At 40.5% G+C, this 16,872-nt stretch overlaps 1 protein-coding gene across 1 annotated transcript in view; it reads right to left on the reverse strand.

The window, feature by feature from the left end:
* antxr2a (ANTXR cell adhesion molecule 2a) overlaps positions 1-14,247 on the reverse strand; it is an 82,816-nt gene extending 68,569 nt beyond the window's left edge. The window contains exons 1-6 of the mRNA XM_004555679.5: positions 13,756-14,247; positions 7,241-7,312; positions 4,289-4,360; positions 2,165-2,246; positions 1,977-2,081; positions 1,660-1,728 (exon numbers count right to left, since the gene is read on the reverse strand). Coding sequence (XP_004555736.1) covers positions 1,660-1,728; positions 1,977-2,081; positions 2,165-2,246; positions 4,289-4,360; positions 7,241-7,312; positions 13,756-13,928 — 573 coding nt within the window. The 5' untranslated portion in view covers positions 13,929-14,247. The remainder of the gene's footprint in view (positions 1-1,659; positions 1,729-1,976; positions 2,082-2,164; positions 2,247-4,288; positions 4,361-7,240; positions 7,313-13,755) is intronic.
* Positions 14,248-16,872: the final 2,625 nt, after the last annotated feature.

A 16,872-nucleotide genomic window follows, 5' to 3' on the forward strand; every position in this document is an offset into this window, starting at 1 on the left:
ATGTACAGTATTCCAACTTATTTTGGGAAAATAATGACCGACCACTGGGAATGAAACTAATATTACCCTGTAAGACCCAAAGCAACAAAAAACAGGCAGAAAATTCAGATTTTTTGGAAATGAGATTATAACAAAATCCAAATTTTGTTTTTGTTATATCGTGCTCTGTATGATATATTTTTATTATATGTTTTTTGTATTACATTTGATATTTTGGGCGTTTTTGGCAACTTTTTGTTGTCAATGTTAATTTTTAAAAAACAAACAAAACAAAAAAAGAGTTTTGTCCATAACATTTTAAGATAATGGAAAGTATTGATCATTTTGATGAGATACAGGTCTCAGAAACTCATCTATCAAATATGCTACAAATGGCATTGTAGGGTTAAGATCAACACCTGAAAAGCGAGAGTGATTTAAGGTGAGAGAACTGGTCACACGTACGGGTGCAAGAAAAAAGCTTTGGATTAGACGGATTTCTGCACAGATTATTCATGAATTGTTTGGGGGTTTGTTTGTTTTTTTTAATCTAATTCACAATAACATGCTGCAGGCTGAAAAAAAAGGTGAACCTTTATGCTTACAAGTTCTCCACAAGCTGCTTGGACTGAGGTGTTCCTAATAATCACAGGCATACAAAGTCTGGTTACTTTTCTTGAGAATAGCTGGGTGGCATAAACTAAGCTTTGATTACAGCAGCTTTCACAAAAGCTCCACGGAGACACGAGAAGCTGGAAAAGTCTACAGAGGAATTTCTAATGAAGCGAGTGTTTATTAATACAAACATAAAGTGTCTACAAATGGAAGAAATCCAGCGACACTGCAGCTGTTAGCAGTGGCGATCCTGAACAAACCAAACACTATAAGCTCAGTCATGAACCGAGGGGTTGTGTCTGCAGTAACTGACACAGACCAAAGGAAGCTTTGCAAATAAATACTGCAGCACCTCAAGTTTCAACAAATGAGACTAAAGCTGGGCTTTCCTGTACAGTGGAGGACTAAAGGAAGTGCGCTCTGCATGACAGAGGCAGCATCATGGTTTGGTTTTGCTTTGCTGCGTCCTCCTGCTCCTTGAAATCGATGTGTAAACACTGAATTTACAATTTGATCGAGCTGACAGGGATGAAGACATCCCAGAAATATGGCTCCAGGTCCAAAGCTCCTCCACATCATCAAGTAGTTATATGAAGCATTCAGAAAGGCAGAGAAAGCACAACTATTTACATGTTAGAAGTATTTTCAGCTGGTGTTTGTCTATAATAACAGAAGAAGAATCAACAACATTTTAAGAGTAATCGATGCAGAAATCCTGGAAATTCCAAAGACTTCATATGTTCCCTCAACTGTACATCCGGTGTTCCCGGCATGAACTCAAGCTTTAGGTCACGAAGACTCTGTTCTCTGCTTTAATGTAAATTATTATTATTTTTTCCGACCACCTTCAAGCCTTTAAAAGGTGAAAGTTTGACAGCGAGAACATGTTTGGGTGTCCTACTACTTCACTTGGTTTTTCCGCACAGGTAAAAGCACTGATGATGTTTACCTTTTCCTGACACTCTTCCAACACGCCAATGTGTCTTACACCAGAACCGGAATCACTGAGCACACATTCAGCGACAGACTCGTCTTATGTTTAGATTAAGACTAAAGCCCTCTTACCTGCTGCTCATCAAAGTCTTTGATACCCACACAGTAAACACGAGCGCCATATTTCCTCGCTTCGTCAGCCTGCAGTTCAAATAAATGCGTGGATGATGTGCAACAGGTTGAAATTTAAAAAAAGAAAAAACATCATGAAACAGAGTGCAAATAAACAGATGAACTGATACTTCTGCAAATGAATAAGTTAAAAAAAAGGTTTTTATTTTCTGAATGAGGAAAAATGCAGAGTTTAATTTTAAACTACGCTGAGGTAAGAAAGCAAGGGAAGGGGGGAGATAAGCTACATTTAGAGCTGTGGTCAGAATGAAAATCACCTGCTTTACAGTCAGTTCGTGAACATAAACTGCAAGCTTCCCGTCTGTCAGAGCCAGGATGATGCTGGAGGACTTGAGCGACTGTTGCTTTATCTGCTCGTTGGCCTGCAAGACCAGATTGGTGACGAACATTTTATCAGATTTGTGTTTTACGATTACTTTACAAAGTAAAAGGAGAGAAAACTAACCTGTTCGATTCCCTTGTGCATATACGTTTCACCTGCTGGAGTCACATCTTTCAGAAGCCGCAGACCTTCTTCAATCTCGTGTCTAAAAATGTTGACGATATAAAGAAACGCTTAGCGGCTCACGCCACGTGTTGACACTGAATCACATTTCAGCGTGTTCTCTGGCAGCACTGATGTGTAAAATGTCTTTACAGCAGCTACATGATGACACTCACTATTCTGACCAACATTAGCTTTGTTGACTGCAATATCATCATTACAGTTACGCTACTGTTCTTGTTCTTCGCATCAGTTTTGCTGTTTGGCTTAATGTTCAAAGATAACAAAGACATTTCCAACATCTTTAAAAACCACTTATTTTATTCTTCATAATAACAACTCTCAGCATCAGCCATGTTCCAAAATGTTTCCAGTGCAGATGCCAGTGTCTTTTCACGTCATCTGTGCATCCCCTGTTTTCTTAATCTGATATTAATAAGTATTAAAAAGTTTCACTTTCCAGAAATAAGACACATCACACTTTTGTCTAAAGTGTTATTTATGTCATTTTTTAAAAATAGTGCTAAATTTAGATATGGTTTTGATGACAGTGCAGATAAAAATACGACAGTAAACCACTTGCCAAATTATTTATACCCTAAAGTGGTAAAAACCAAAAAATAAAAGACACTTAAAAATGCTTTTATTATTATTTGTCAAAGTATTTAATATTAATTTAAAGAATTGGAATTCAGATCAAGTAAATAAACATTTTCCTTTTCTTGGGTGAGAATGTTAAATCAGTAGTTATCATGCAGATCATTGATCCTCACATTTAAGCTTTTTAGGATGATGAAAATGTGAAAATACTCAATTCCAACATTAATATATAAAACCCTTCTGCAATTTTAATTAAAAAAGAAGCAGTTATGCATGAAGTTACAGTTACCACTTCATGCATAATGCACCTTATATATGTATTCACATGTGCATATACATATATATACATATATATTAGGGGTGCAACGATACACAAAATTCACGGTTCGGTTCGATACTTTGGTGTCACGGTTCGATATTTTTTCGATACAAAAAAATGTTCATGCCTTTTTAAATTTGTCATTTATTAAAATTATAAATATAGATTTTAACTCAAACGTACAGTTTTTAAATTTAATGTTGCTGAAACAACAAAGTAATAAAATAATAAATCTGATCGAGAAATCCCTCATCTTAGGAAAAGAGAGTTTATTACAGAGAAATGTCTCTTTCCAAAATAAAAGCTATACTATAGCTTCTTCTGGGCTATATTCTCAGCAGCATATTAAACATATCAGGTCCCCATAAGGAGAATCCTGTGCTAACGGCTGTCTAAATGACTCGGGTAAAGTTTGTAGCATGCTGCTTGTTGTTTTTGTCTGCTTCCACTTGTCTTTGCACTAGGATGATGTCGGAGTAAATGTGCAGTCATATTCGTTGTGTTCCCACTAGTGCTGTCAGCGTTAATTTGAAATGACGTTAACGCCACAACACGGCAAATCTCCGTTAACGAGCTACCACGGATCGCCCCGTGTATGGGGCTGGACGGCGTCAACACGTTAACGAGCTAACTGAGCTAACTGCGCTAACGCACTAGTTCCCACCCATGTAATTGAGCATTGCGTGGCACATCCGACATACTGTTTTACTTTAGTCCATGACGCGCTTACCTTCAGGGTCATACCTCACATGAAGACCAAAATAGTTCCAAAGGCCAGATCTGAATGAGGGTGGGGGAGGTTCAATTTGCCATGTTGCAATGAGCTTAGCTTCTGTCTTGCTAGCTTGTGCTGCTCTCAGTGGATCTGCGCTCGACAGTGCAGCCTAGGCAGAGTAGTCGAACGCAGATTCACTGAGCTCTCAACACAGACAGCATCATCATCAGAAGAAAAGTTGATAAAATAAATTAAACATTTTGTATTGTTCGCTACATATGCGTACCAAACCGAAAGCACTGTATCGAACGGTTCAATATCGATACGAGTATCGTTGCACCCCTAACATATATATATATATATGTGTGTGTGTGTGTGTGTATTTAGTGAGTACAGTGTATGTGTATTTGCATATACATGTCTGTGTGCCATTTAGGGTTCACTCTGGTACCTTTCTCCAGTCAGAGGCAGCAGGACTTTGGCTTGGGCAGAGAAAACGATGAATGAGACTCTCATTCTCGGACTGAAAAACAGAAGGACATGGATTCGTTTTAAATAAACAAACAGAAGCAATACTCTAAATGTCTCATTTAGTTGCTTGTTTTAAATAATAACAACTAAAAAAAACCCTGTAATATGACACGTTTTATTATCCTGTACAAAAATCTGCACTTCTGTCCTTTGTCGTCTTTACCAAACCATCGCGGCCACAATCAAACACGTGAAGTTCTCAGACTAGCTGGGAATGTGTCAGTGTGACAGACAGTGTTATATAAAGCTTTTACATCAGTTCAGTTCAGTTAAAGGGAATTAAAGACGCATTAATAATGAACCAAACAGAAGGGGCTCTTTTAATGTCAACTAATATTAGTGGATGACTTAAAGCAGCTTCTGTGGGACTGAGGAAGTGATTAATAAGACAGGAAACATGTTGTGGTAATGAGTCACGCATAAACACACGAACAAACACAAACACACACGCGCACACATACACAGGCGCAAATATAGTATAGAATCTATATATTTTGTACCTGTGACTTTTTAAGGGTGTTAAACGACACGTTGGACACTTTGATGTGTGTCTGACCAAACAGTGTGGCGTCAAGTGTTCGCAGTACAGCCAGCGCTGTTTACATTCAGTACCGCTCTGTCATCTCCGAGCACTCGCTCGCCGCCTCATGAATTATTAATAATTTATTTTTTTAAACAAACATGGCTGGTTTCTGAGTCCTGTACACACCGACGCAGGGACGAAGACATGGCTATGGTGACATTCCCCAAAACTGGGGGTAATAAAATTACATTAGAACTGTAATAAAAGACATAAAATGAGAAATGAATGAAATAGAATATATAAAATTACACATTTTCATATATAGATATAAGCTCTGACTAAGCTGGATTTAAAAAATGACAAGATCTGATGAGTACTGGGGGAATTATTTAGTTTTAATATTATAAAACAATGATTTCTCAATACTTTTATTTAAGCCAACATAAACTACAAGTGCATTTCTTCAGTAAGGTTTCACTATAAAATTCAGTTAACAAACTAAAATCCAAAGAAGCTCTAAGTAACCAGCAGCAGGGCGTGACACACTTTCACTCATCCTCACTAGAATACCGAAATCAATCACAAGGGCGTGATGGGTCGTCGGTTAAAAGGAGCATGAAATATTGAGCAGGCAAATTAAATATACACTAAACCTTTAGAGAACATCTACAAGGGATTTTTTATTTTAAAAATACTAGTGATGAAACAAATATTTCTGCCAACAGCCACCTAAAAATATGATTACAAGGAAGTGGATTTGAGAAGTGACCGCATTGAGAGACTTTCATGCTAAAGGTGGCGTTCACTGTAACACATTTTCCTGTTAAATTAGAATAAAGAAGTGCTGGAAAAATAGACGTGTCAGCGTGAGGCTGGTGTCCTACGGTTTAACTTTTCGAGCATCAAGTGTTTGATGGTGTAAAAAAGACCAGACCACAGACAAACTGCGAAGCGTCCAAGTCAACTGAAAGACAGAATCCTCTTACACTGCAAGCTTGACCTTAAAGTTTTTATCCTGCGCAATCATAAAGGTAACAGCGACGCGGTCGTCCTCGTCATATGTGGATTCCAATCAGCGACACAATTTAGGGTGAAAAACATCGTGTAACCATGAAATCACAGGATGCTATAAGTAACTAAAGTAAAGATACTTCTGCGTCGCTTAAACAATACTCTGGTGAATACTCGATTACATGCACTCGGTTACTTCACACCTCTGCTACAGACAGAAAGCACACGGATGCCATCCCACAGAGCGAGTTAAACTTCAGATAATTAAGTGTTTCCTTCAGAGATCCGAAGCCTTCAGAGCATAAGGAGAGGTGCTGATATTTCTCACCCACATGACACATGGCCCAGTCGCGATCCTCCCCCGCAAAAATAGCACAATCTTTAAGCCACACGGCCAGATTTGGCAGGGAGCGGTAGCAGCCGTATACATCCACATCCTGTCTGCAAGTTTCGGGACTCATATGTGGACTAAAAACTAACCGCACGCAAGTCACGGATGAGAAATCGTGGGTGGTGACTTAACGTCGAACTTTAGGTTTTAACTGGAGCTTAAGATGTTATTTGTTACCTCTTTAGCAGTACTGGGATCTTTTCTTATTTCTAAGAAAGACTTGGGATAAAGACGCAGTTGATGCCAAGGACAAATCAGAGGGTGGTGTTGGGTTTTTTTTTCTTTGAGAATGGTGGAGAGGGGGGTGATGAAGTAGTCCAGTTTGCTCCACATGGCAGAACAGAAGTGCTCTTGGTGAGCGAGCATTGTTTAGCAGATTGTCCTCATCGCCTTCCAGTGTTCTTTTGCTTTACTGTACATTGTCTGCCTGTCAGCCGTTCTGTGGTGGAAGCAGGGGATAAGTGTGGAGCCGGACCCCCCCTGGTGCAAATGGCCATTCTCACAGCCCAGAAGACTGCTCCTCTCTGCCACCCACTCCCACCTGGTGCCTTTGCTATTTTCTTCAACCAACCACTTCATTCTGGCTGGGTCGCTACCGTCTGTACTGTGCTGGCAGGCGCCGTTTGACTCAAACGTTATGCAAGCTGAACGTTTCAAGCCGGTTTCTGCCGTTTTGTCTTTTTAATGAATTATGTGCAAGACGGATGCCGTAGATTCTGCACAATGATAGTTTGTAAAACAGGTGGGAAGTCATTTAAATCTGTGCAACTGGCTGGAAGTAACGGTGTGAGCGCTTGAGTGATAGACATTTATCCCATAAAACCGCCATGCTGATGTCAAACAGATGTAAAACAGAAGAAAAGGCCTTCTTTCATTTTCCCCAACTTATTCCTCTTTCTTTTTAAACATCCGTGAGATATGAGAAAGCAGGAAAATATCATACTTGCCTCACAAACCGGTCAGTAAGGTTCTTCACAAAGGAATATATCTCACGCCAGTCATTAGCAACGCTTCCAGACCTGAAAACAAGAAAACAACAGTCAGCTCACAGCTCATCAGTTGCAGCAGATTGTGTGCTGGGGAGTAAAATACTGTACAGTATTTGTGCTTTGTACCACAACCACAGTTGGACATTTAACACCAGCCACATGCTGGATAATTGTGCAAAGTCTGTGTACTACAGCAGCCACTTCAGCTGTTAGAATCCTCAAACGTTCACACGAGGCTTGCCTCTCTACAAATGTACTTGGCCAACAGATCTGAAATTTAACAGGAAGTTACCGGGTAGAGGTTGAAGCAACAGAATGCAGTTTAACTTAATCCAGTTAATTTGTGCAGTTTAGTAACGCGGGAGTTCTCCGATGTCTGACAGGCCCACTTCTGCAACCTTTCGTTACACAGACGAGCTCTACAAGAAGTGCAGAGAAAGATGGAATAAGGTGCGAGTGCTTGTTCTACTGTCTTTGTCTCATTAAAACTAATTAAGAGTTGGTAATTGCCAAAAACGACACATAAATTTTCCAAGGTGGGTGTGAACCTATAGCCCTTGGCCCCTCTCACCCCTCAGTAAGTCGGTCTGACCACAATGAACGAAGTGTGTAAAATGTGCCCTTGATGTAACGACAAAGAGGTAATTAAACCAATAATTACAATTCTATGTATGTACGGAGAACATAAAAAAGAAGAGTTTGACCGTTAGGAGGCTCATCTTTCATGCCACCTCTTTCTCCTCCCTGCTGCCCATAGACAAGGTCACACAGCGGAGGAAAGAGGCAAGAATAAAGAAGAGTTTTACTCTACTTTGACAACGCTGGTGACTCTGCATATATTTAAGTGAGTTCTTTGTGGCTAAACATTGGTTTAATAGTTAAAGGGATGAGAATCACCTCTGGTTTTTGTTGGTTTTTGGTTTTATAAAAATTATAATGAGCAATTTTGAATCTTTATTTGCATGAAGCTCCCAACTTAATCTACTTATGTGTTCATAACAATAAAGACATTCTGAGTGTTTTCTGCTTCGTGCATTAACATTTGGGTTTGCTCTTATAACCTGGTGCCAAATTTCACAAGATTAATTTGCATATCTTGATGCATGCTCAATCATCCAGGTTAGTAAATCTCCAAAAAGTTGATTCTGTTCATCAGGACGCAGCGTTTTGTGGGAGAAACGTTTCGTCTCTCATCCAAGTGACGTCTTCAGTCTCAGCTGACTGCAGGTTTCCCCAATCTTATAAACAGTACATTTGCATAATGACTGAAACCAGCCCACTGATCAATGATGTACACATCCTGGACAGGGAGGAACGCTGGTTTGAGGGCGGAGTCAAGGAGGCCATTTACGTGAAAAGGGAAAGACCATCTCTGAAACGAGGAGGGGGCCTAAGGGTACATCTTTCACCATCTTACAATGCTGTGATTGCAGTCATTCCCCAACTCTCTGTGAATGGGACTCATGGCCATTGATCAGTGGGTTTTGGTCAGTGGTCATGAGAATTTGCATAATTAAGATTAAGGAACTGACCTCCCAGCCCATTGTTCCTTCAGTGGGCTGGTTTCAGTCATTATGCAAATGTACTGTTGAAGATTGGGGAAACCTGCAGTCAGCTGAGACTGAAGAAGTCACCTGGATGAGAGACGAAACGTTTCTCCCACAAAACGCTACGTCCAGATGAACAGAATCAACTTTTGGGATTTACTAACCTGGATGATTGAGCATGCATCAAGACAAAGAATAAAGTAACTTAACGTTATAACTCATCAGGACCTGCACAATACTGTCATGCAACAAAACTCAAAAAAGTGAGATGTTTTATCTTGGGTCGAGCTTTTAAACCAGCTAACCCTGCTTTTTCACCAAATCAGTAATTTCCATCTACTGTTTGCTCTTCCTGTGATATGGAGTCTAACTAGCGAGCGCTGCAGAGTCATTAGCTGATAGTATCTCCTCCTTCAACCTGTTTTGATTAGCTGGTGTGTTGTTGCATCTTCTGCAAGAATTTTCTTGCTTTTGGAGTTTGCAGAGGTCGCTCTCATAGTGTTGAGCTATCCTCCATTTTAAATAAACTATCTCAGAATGACTTAACAGGCTGGAAATACTTGAATTTTATGTTCATAAATCTTTAAGGCTAATACAGCTCCAGGTGGAGTGTGCTCTATCCACTGTTAGAAACCATTTCAATCAGTGTTTGCTTTTCTTTGACGTCACACTGAGGATGTACAGGTTGGTTGCCAAGTGTGAATGGAAAAAGATGACAAGTGAGGCTAAAAAGTGAAGCTAGTGCAGAAGTGCCACCAACCATTCTATCTAATGGCCTGCTGGAAGTCTATGGGAAAGTAGCTCTCAGTTCTCTTGCTCTGTACTTTCAGTAAACACTTTCCCGATGGGTTTTTGGACTCAACTGCTAGTTTATAAAACAACAGGAAGCTCACTTGTAAATGTTGGTTCCCCAATAGAGTCCAAAAGGATTATGATTTGTGTTACTGTGTGACTGACAGATGCTCTGAAAAGGGTTTTGAAAGAAAAAGGTAAGGCAGTGATTGCTGCCGCAAACATTACCGCACAGTCTTATCAGTTCAACCAGGAAATCCTGAAGTAGAGCCATCATAGCTGCAGAGATAAAGTAAACTTAGAGATGCTGCAAGCTGACAAGTAACAAACAGTAAAGTTCAGACCTGTTACATTTAAACTTGCATTTGTAAATCCAACGCATTTGGCAAATTTATAAAAAAGAAATGCTGAACAAGCAAAGATGTGTGCACGCTGTCATAATTGTGCCAAAAAACCTTGGTCATCATCCTGTAATTATGCAATTTTATCCAGGGCAGGGTGGGTCAAACACAAAAGGGCCAGGCGAGCAGTGTTTCAACTCAGCACGGTGGCACATGTCCAAGCCGTGGGAGGGTGGGATTAAAAACAGTTGCTGTCAAGGCTGTAAACTCTCCTTCGTATACAGGAGGTCTTTTTGCATGGCACTACTTCTACAAAGCAGTTTTGCTGAACTGAATGTGGCTGTGAAGTCTCTGCATGTGTGATGTCTGCAGCAGGGCTGTGAGAGTGTGAAACACAGGAAGTAATACAGTATCAACATCTGCTCCAAGCTGCTTGCGCTGGGTTTGTCGGTGCACCATAAGGGTGGTTTCAATGGTATTCGAGGATTAGAAGCTTATATGTGTAAAACTCACACTAGTTAATGCTTTCACATAAAAAAAAGACTTAAGTCAAGACTTTAATCAATGATTAAAAGACTTTAATTAATTTATTAGAAGATGCTCTGCTGTCATGTCAGATAGCTGTTGCTATGGATACTGAAACAATGAAACAATACAGCAACAGTTGAGAAACCTTCATTCTTCCTCTTCTCAACAATTCAGCATTTCCCAGAATGATAACATTATAAAAAGCCCATGACATGTTACTGACCTGTTACCAACTGTGCTCTTTAAACATACCATAAATATTATGGTTGAAGTCTGGTTAACGTTCAGGGTGCGAAAGATGAGGTCACGGTAACACTTGTGTGGTGGTACGAGCTTGTCACAGTAGTCGCTTCACCACATGCAACACGAAGCACAGCAGTACACCACGTAACCAAGACACAGCCCAAGAGTATCATTCACTTGAGCGGTCACGGCCCCGGCTTGATCTCGAGTTCACTTGTAGTTCTTTTCAAATATCTGACCTTAGCCTCGAACATTTATCAAAGCTTTTTTACAGCCGAGCAGCTAAACAGAGACCTTTTTCAAGCCCTGTCATGAAATCTCCAGAGACATAAACTGTAAGCTGCCAGTGCATTATAATCATCATCTGCTGTTTTTAATGCATCCAAAGTTCCTGCAGCTGCAGACCAACTGAAGGCTCTACATTACATTACAAGGCAATCCCAATTTCCATTTCCACTTTTTAGTTACAGCTAACACTAAAGCTTCACTGAAAACTAACAGGAGATTAGACATGCAGCTGACAACGAGCCAGCTAAACAACAACAGCTGGTTATAAGGTGAAATTATGTCAGCTGAGTCTAAATGCCAGTAAATGACTATTACATCCTCACATTGTATGAGAGTTTATTCGCTAAGTATCTGAGTCCAATACTTCAGAAAAGCCGGCTCACAGTCACTGACAGAAAAGTTCAGGATATTCACAACATCTCACCTCAGTATCAATTCAATTTTATTTATACAGCACCAAATCACAACAACAGTCGCCTCAAGGCGCTTTATTTTGTAAGGTAGACCAACAATCATATGACCCCTTATGAGCAATCACTTTGGCGACATAAAACTCCCTTTTAACAGGAAGAAACCTCCAGCAGAACCAGGCTCGGGGAGGGGCGGGGCCATCTGCTGCGACCGGTTGGGGAGAGAGAAGGAAGACAGGATAAAGACATGCTGTGGAGGAGAGCCTGATATAATAACAAGTATGATTGAGTGCAGAGAGGTCTATTAACACACAGTGAGTGAGAAAGGTGACTGAGGGAGAAATACATGGTGCATCATGGGAATTCCCCAGCAGCCTAGACCTATTGCAGCATAACTAAGGGAGGATTCAGGGTCACCTGATCCAGCCCTAACTATATGCTTTAGCAAAAAGGAAAGTTTGAAGCCTAATCTTAAAACCTGAATCATTGGACGAAAGTGAGCTCCACTGACTTCTTTCACAAAGCTTTACATATTTGCATATTACAGTTTTGCATATTGACAGACGAAACAAACAGCAGACTGACAGTCACTACAGTTGACTGGTGGTCAGAGATGCTTGTCCTACAGTGACCACCATAACTGGGATTATGTACTTGAATTGGGAGGTGGAAGAAAACACAACTTATTGATTGCAATCTGCAAACCTCTGATATCTAGCAATGAGATTTTGCACACTGCCTAATTTTTAAGGTACCCAAAACCCTGTGATGCAGCAGCTAGAGAAACGGTGAAGTTACTAATCGATCATCCTTTGTCATGCTGTAATTCATGTGATACATCATTTAAACTGTTGTGCAATTTGCCTTGCATAACTATGTACATGACTCTTAAGCTGCAGTTAGGGCTGACATATTTGCTGTTGTGAGAATGAACGGGATGCTAACACAGTAAATATAACCTTTTATACTTCCCCGACTTGCTGTAGTCTTCTCCTAAATGTATCAAGAAAATAGAGACTGTTATACTTCTGGAAAAAGAAAAAGTGATACTGAAGAAGGTTTTATCACACTAGTAAATTCCTGCCAGGATCTCACTGATGGTTTTTTTTTGAGATATCAGTAAACCTGAACACAGCTTATTCACTTTGAATATGAACCAGTCTCCACTTGTACCAGATTACAAAGAATTTAAAAGATATCCAGCTAGCCATAACAACACCAAAGTAAGCAAGTGCCAGGAGTGATCAGTTTGTACGCTGCCACGCACATTCCTTCTTTATACTGTGAGTTTTGGTAAATGAAACTTGTTATCACCTTCAGTGATAAGGTCTTTTACATGCACAGCTTTAATCACTCTAGCAAAACAACAGTACGTTCAAAGCACAGGGAAGCTTCATTAGAGCTGACTGTATCCATCAGTCGCTTCGCACACACAAACATCAGCAACTTCAGCATCACTTCACAGTTGATTATTGTGCTTCAGTTGTATAGTTAACTATAACATGTCAATTCATTTTTATCACAACTCGCTGGCTTTTAAAGTGGTTTAGTTTGTTACGTTTCCCTCCCCCTGTCCAACCCCACTTCTGTAACATCACATTTTTACCCCAGTCAGCCACATCAGCATGACTGGGGTCTGCCACTGATGTCAACAGATGGGATTCAGGCAGAGGCGCAGTTCAGGCCAGGCCACTCCAAACTGCACGTTTGGATGTTAAAACTTAGACTTCATCGCCTGCAAAAACTGCCAACTCTAACATGGAAATCCATGTGACCCCCTTGGGAAATAAGAAATCCGCTAAAACTGACATTCAGAAGCAAAACAACATCACATATAAGTAGATTTATTTATTTATTTTTTAATGTGAAAAATAATTGATAAATAAATGGAATGAGTAGAGTGTATAAAGTTTTCAGTGAAACTAAAGTCGAGAAGCAGGCACCAAGTGGGTCCCATCAGACTTTAAACAACCCTTTGCCCCCCCTTTAGGTAAGGCCCTGGCCGTAGCACTTCATCTCCATAACGCAGCAGACCTGAGTGGTTTTTTCGGCCAGTAACAGTAACCCAATGTAAACCTTATAGTGCCACAAATTTATACACAGTCTGCATAAGATACAGGATATGTTGAAAACGCATATTCCTAATCAGGTCGCAGATAATCTGTCCACCCTAACCAAACTATCCCCCCAACATCCCAGGGGTGCACCGGCTCGTCCTCCTCCAAAGGCAAACACAGAAGTCCATAACAAAAAGCATGCTGCTGCAGCGCGATCAGACAGGAGTCATCTAAAGTTCACCAGCTCTGCCTGCAGTTTTCACTTACTTGTCTAAAACAAAGTAGAGGTCGTACGCCCCGTGACAGGACGCTTCTTCTGCCCAGCAGCACGAGGCGAACAACCCGAGCAGGAGCACCGCGACCACCGCCGAAGTCCAGCCGCTCTGTCCGCGCACAAGTTTCTCCTCCGCGGCAAAGTAACGTGACAACTTTTCCCGCATGTTTGCCACACAGAGAAACGATAAGGAGTCGCTGCTCGTTGAGAAAAATCAAAGTTTAGATGAGTTTTCGGGGAGGAGGAGCTGCATGTCAGACTTCTTCCAAAACAACCAAGTTAACACTTTGAGCAACAAAATCAAGGAAATCGCCGTCACGTCACGTCACGTCACCGATGAAGTTTCTACATCGTTGTGATTCACTGCTCACTCACATCCTCAATAAAATCAAACCTGGCGAAAAACACGCAAAACCCCAGACGGAAGAAACCCAAAAAATATCAGCTTTTCGCAAACTTCACCGAGACAAACTGTGAGAACTTCAAGGGCTGCTCAAAACTCGTACTGCTGAGTGCTGTAGGCGTAGCTTTGGTACAAAATTAATCGCTTCTTTTAAAGTTCCTGCTTCGTTTTACAGATGTGCCCAGAAAAGAGCTCGTGTTGAATTTAACAAAGCTGGTAAATGGAGAGAAAGGTGTTTCATAAGCACACAATAGATGCTTTATTACGTGGTGGAAAGGACTGTTACTGTTACTGTTTTGTAAGTAAATTGCATGACGTTTGTTTTTTCAGGTTTTTTTAAATATGAAAATATAAAAATACGCAGTCTAAAAGTGCTCATGTTTCTGAAGGCCGTGCCATCAAATCACTCAATCCTTCGTTTTACTGTAGCCTACAGCCTGAACGCTGTACGTTTCATCACTAAAGGTGTTTTAACCTGGACAAAATGGACAACATCATAAAAATGTAACCATCAAAGAAAAGTGACAGGTCAGTCATATAACTTTGATCATCCAGTTAAAATGCACTGTGCTGCTGGTAAACCTGTCCTGCCAGTCAGTCTGCCCTAATTTTACCGCAGACCAAGCTCCCACCTGGCCGCCTCCTCCCACTGAAATGGCAGGCCCTGATCTTACAACCTTAAAAAAAGAAAAAAAAAGTTTATTTCCTCCAAATTACCGTCTACAAACTACAAACCGTCCCATCTGATTAAGCATCCGCAGAATAAGCTGGAACAAACCAGACACAAGGAAGTCCACCCCACACTGCCAAAGTTCCTGAACGTACTCAGAATTAACGAATGGTTTTAATGATGGAGCTGTAGGTTGTTAAAAAACAAACAAACAAACAATAAATATGACTCAACCATAAAGCTGCTCGCGACTAATATGATGAATGTGTCATCCATTGACCTATTTTTATTTTTTTTCTGACGTTTGCCCAACTTTGGGAAAGCGCTGTTATACTGACGGCACTTGAAGGCGTCATCAGCCTCCAGTCCAGTCCAGTGCGCATGCACGGGATGGAACCAGCTGTTTCTTATGCAGTGCTGGAGTTCCCATTGCACACACCCAACATCTGTATCACCTTATGAAGAGGACTACATAATAATGATCACATAAGAAGGATAAAGAGTGTTTTTGTTTTTGCTCTGCTGAGATGTCTCATCTTTCAAAAACCGCGGAGAAACATTTCAAAAGTCTTGGTAACCTGGTGAAAAAATGTGTGTTTTTGTTGCTCTTAAACCAAATGGTGCTAGTTAGCTATTTTGGCTCCAAGGCTCCAAAGCTTCCTGTTGCACAGGGGATCTTTGGAACTAAGAGAAATGATTAATGATTTGTGCTTTCAGGCTATGAAAGCTGAAATGACCACACATGCTTCATCTTCTCTTTTTCTCACAATGACACAATTTCCCTAAATTCTTATGACATCTGAGTTAAGAGGCTTTTGTTGGAGCACTAACATTAGCTTGGCTGCAACATGCTTCATTTCAAACTGTATGAACACGTGCCATACAGAGAAGGCATCCAAAGCTCTTTTTCCAATACAGATCGAACAGTCACGCTGAGGGAAGCAGAAAGTCTGCTGGCTACACAAGCACAGGAAGAGGATGCAGATGTGAGGTCCACCATGTGTGAAATCCAAGAAGTTACACAAAAAAGACATTGCTTAAGGACACACATGCTTTCTTATTTTTTTATTGTGGTATTTGTTGCAGTTTTTGAGAGAATGAGACGCTTTAGAAGCCTCTCCTCTCATTTCTTAATCTCCAGTCTGTCTGCTTTAGATTTTGTATAAAGTACTGTGGAAAAAATATTTGGCCCTCTTTTTGAATTTGTATTTGATTGTTGCATAAATTACAATCGCGCGTTTCAGATATCAGACAAATTTTAATGTTAGACAACGATCATCTGAGTAAATACAAATGCAATGTTTAAATGATGATTTTATTTACTAAGCGGTAGTAAAAGCTATCCTAACCTACCTGGACCTGTGTGAAAAGGTGATTGAATAATTGATGGTACCAGCCTTGGCAGTTAGAACTGACATTAAGCGCTTGCAGTAGTGTTTGCAATTAAGTGGAGTCTTCACGCACTCGTCTTTGCACTCTGCTGGAGTGGAAAGTTTTCCAGCATGAATGGCCTTTTTAAGGTCGTGCCAAAACTGGGACTTAATTGTTTTTTCCTCATTTTTTTAGCCCTTCCGAGGTGAATTTGGTGGTGTGTTTAAGATCGCTGTCCTTCAGTATAACCCAAGTGTGCTTGAGCTTCAGGGCTAAACTGATGAGCGGACATTTTTCTGGTAAAGGGCAGAATTCATGGTTGCATCAGGTCATCCTGAAGCAGCTCCAGGCCATCACAAAAGTCCCAAATGTCTTGGGTTGACAAGCCTTTGTGTTGTTTTTGACTAGCAGTGGTCTTCTCCTTGAAAGTCTCCTATGGATGCCATTTTTGCATCATTAGATGTTGTTCCGGTTTCTTTTGTTGTTGATGTGCTCTTGGAGTAATTTTGGTATGATAATAGTTGTTACCATGGTTCACTGGAGTCCTAAAGCCCTAGAAAGGGCTTGGTAGCACTTTCTAGACTGATAGATGTCAAGGGCAATAACTTTTTCACAAACAGCCAGGTAGGTACGGATAGTAAAACAAATAAGGAAAACAAATATGCA

The sequence above is a fragment of the Maylandia zebra genome, linkage group LG12 (assembly GCF_041146795.1).
Source record: "Maylandia zebra isolate NMK-2024a linkage group LG12, Mzebra_GT3a, whole genome shotgun sequence".
Lineage (NCBI taxonomy): Eukaryota > Metazoa > Chordata > Actinopteri > Cichliformes > Cichlidae > Maylandia > Maylandia zebra.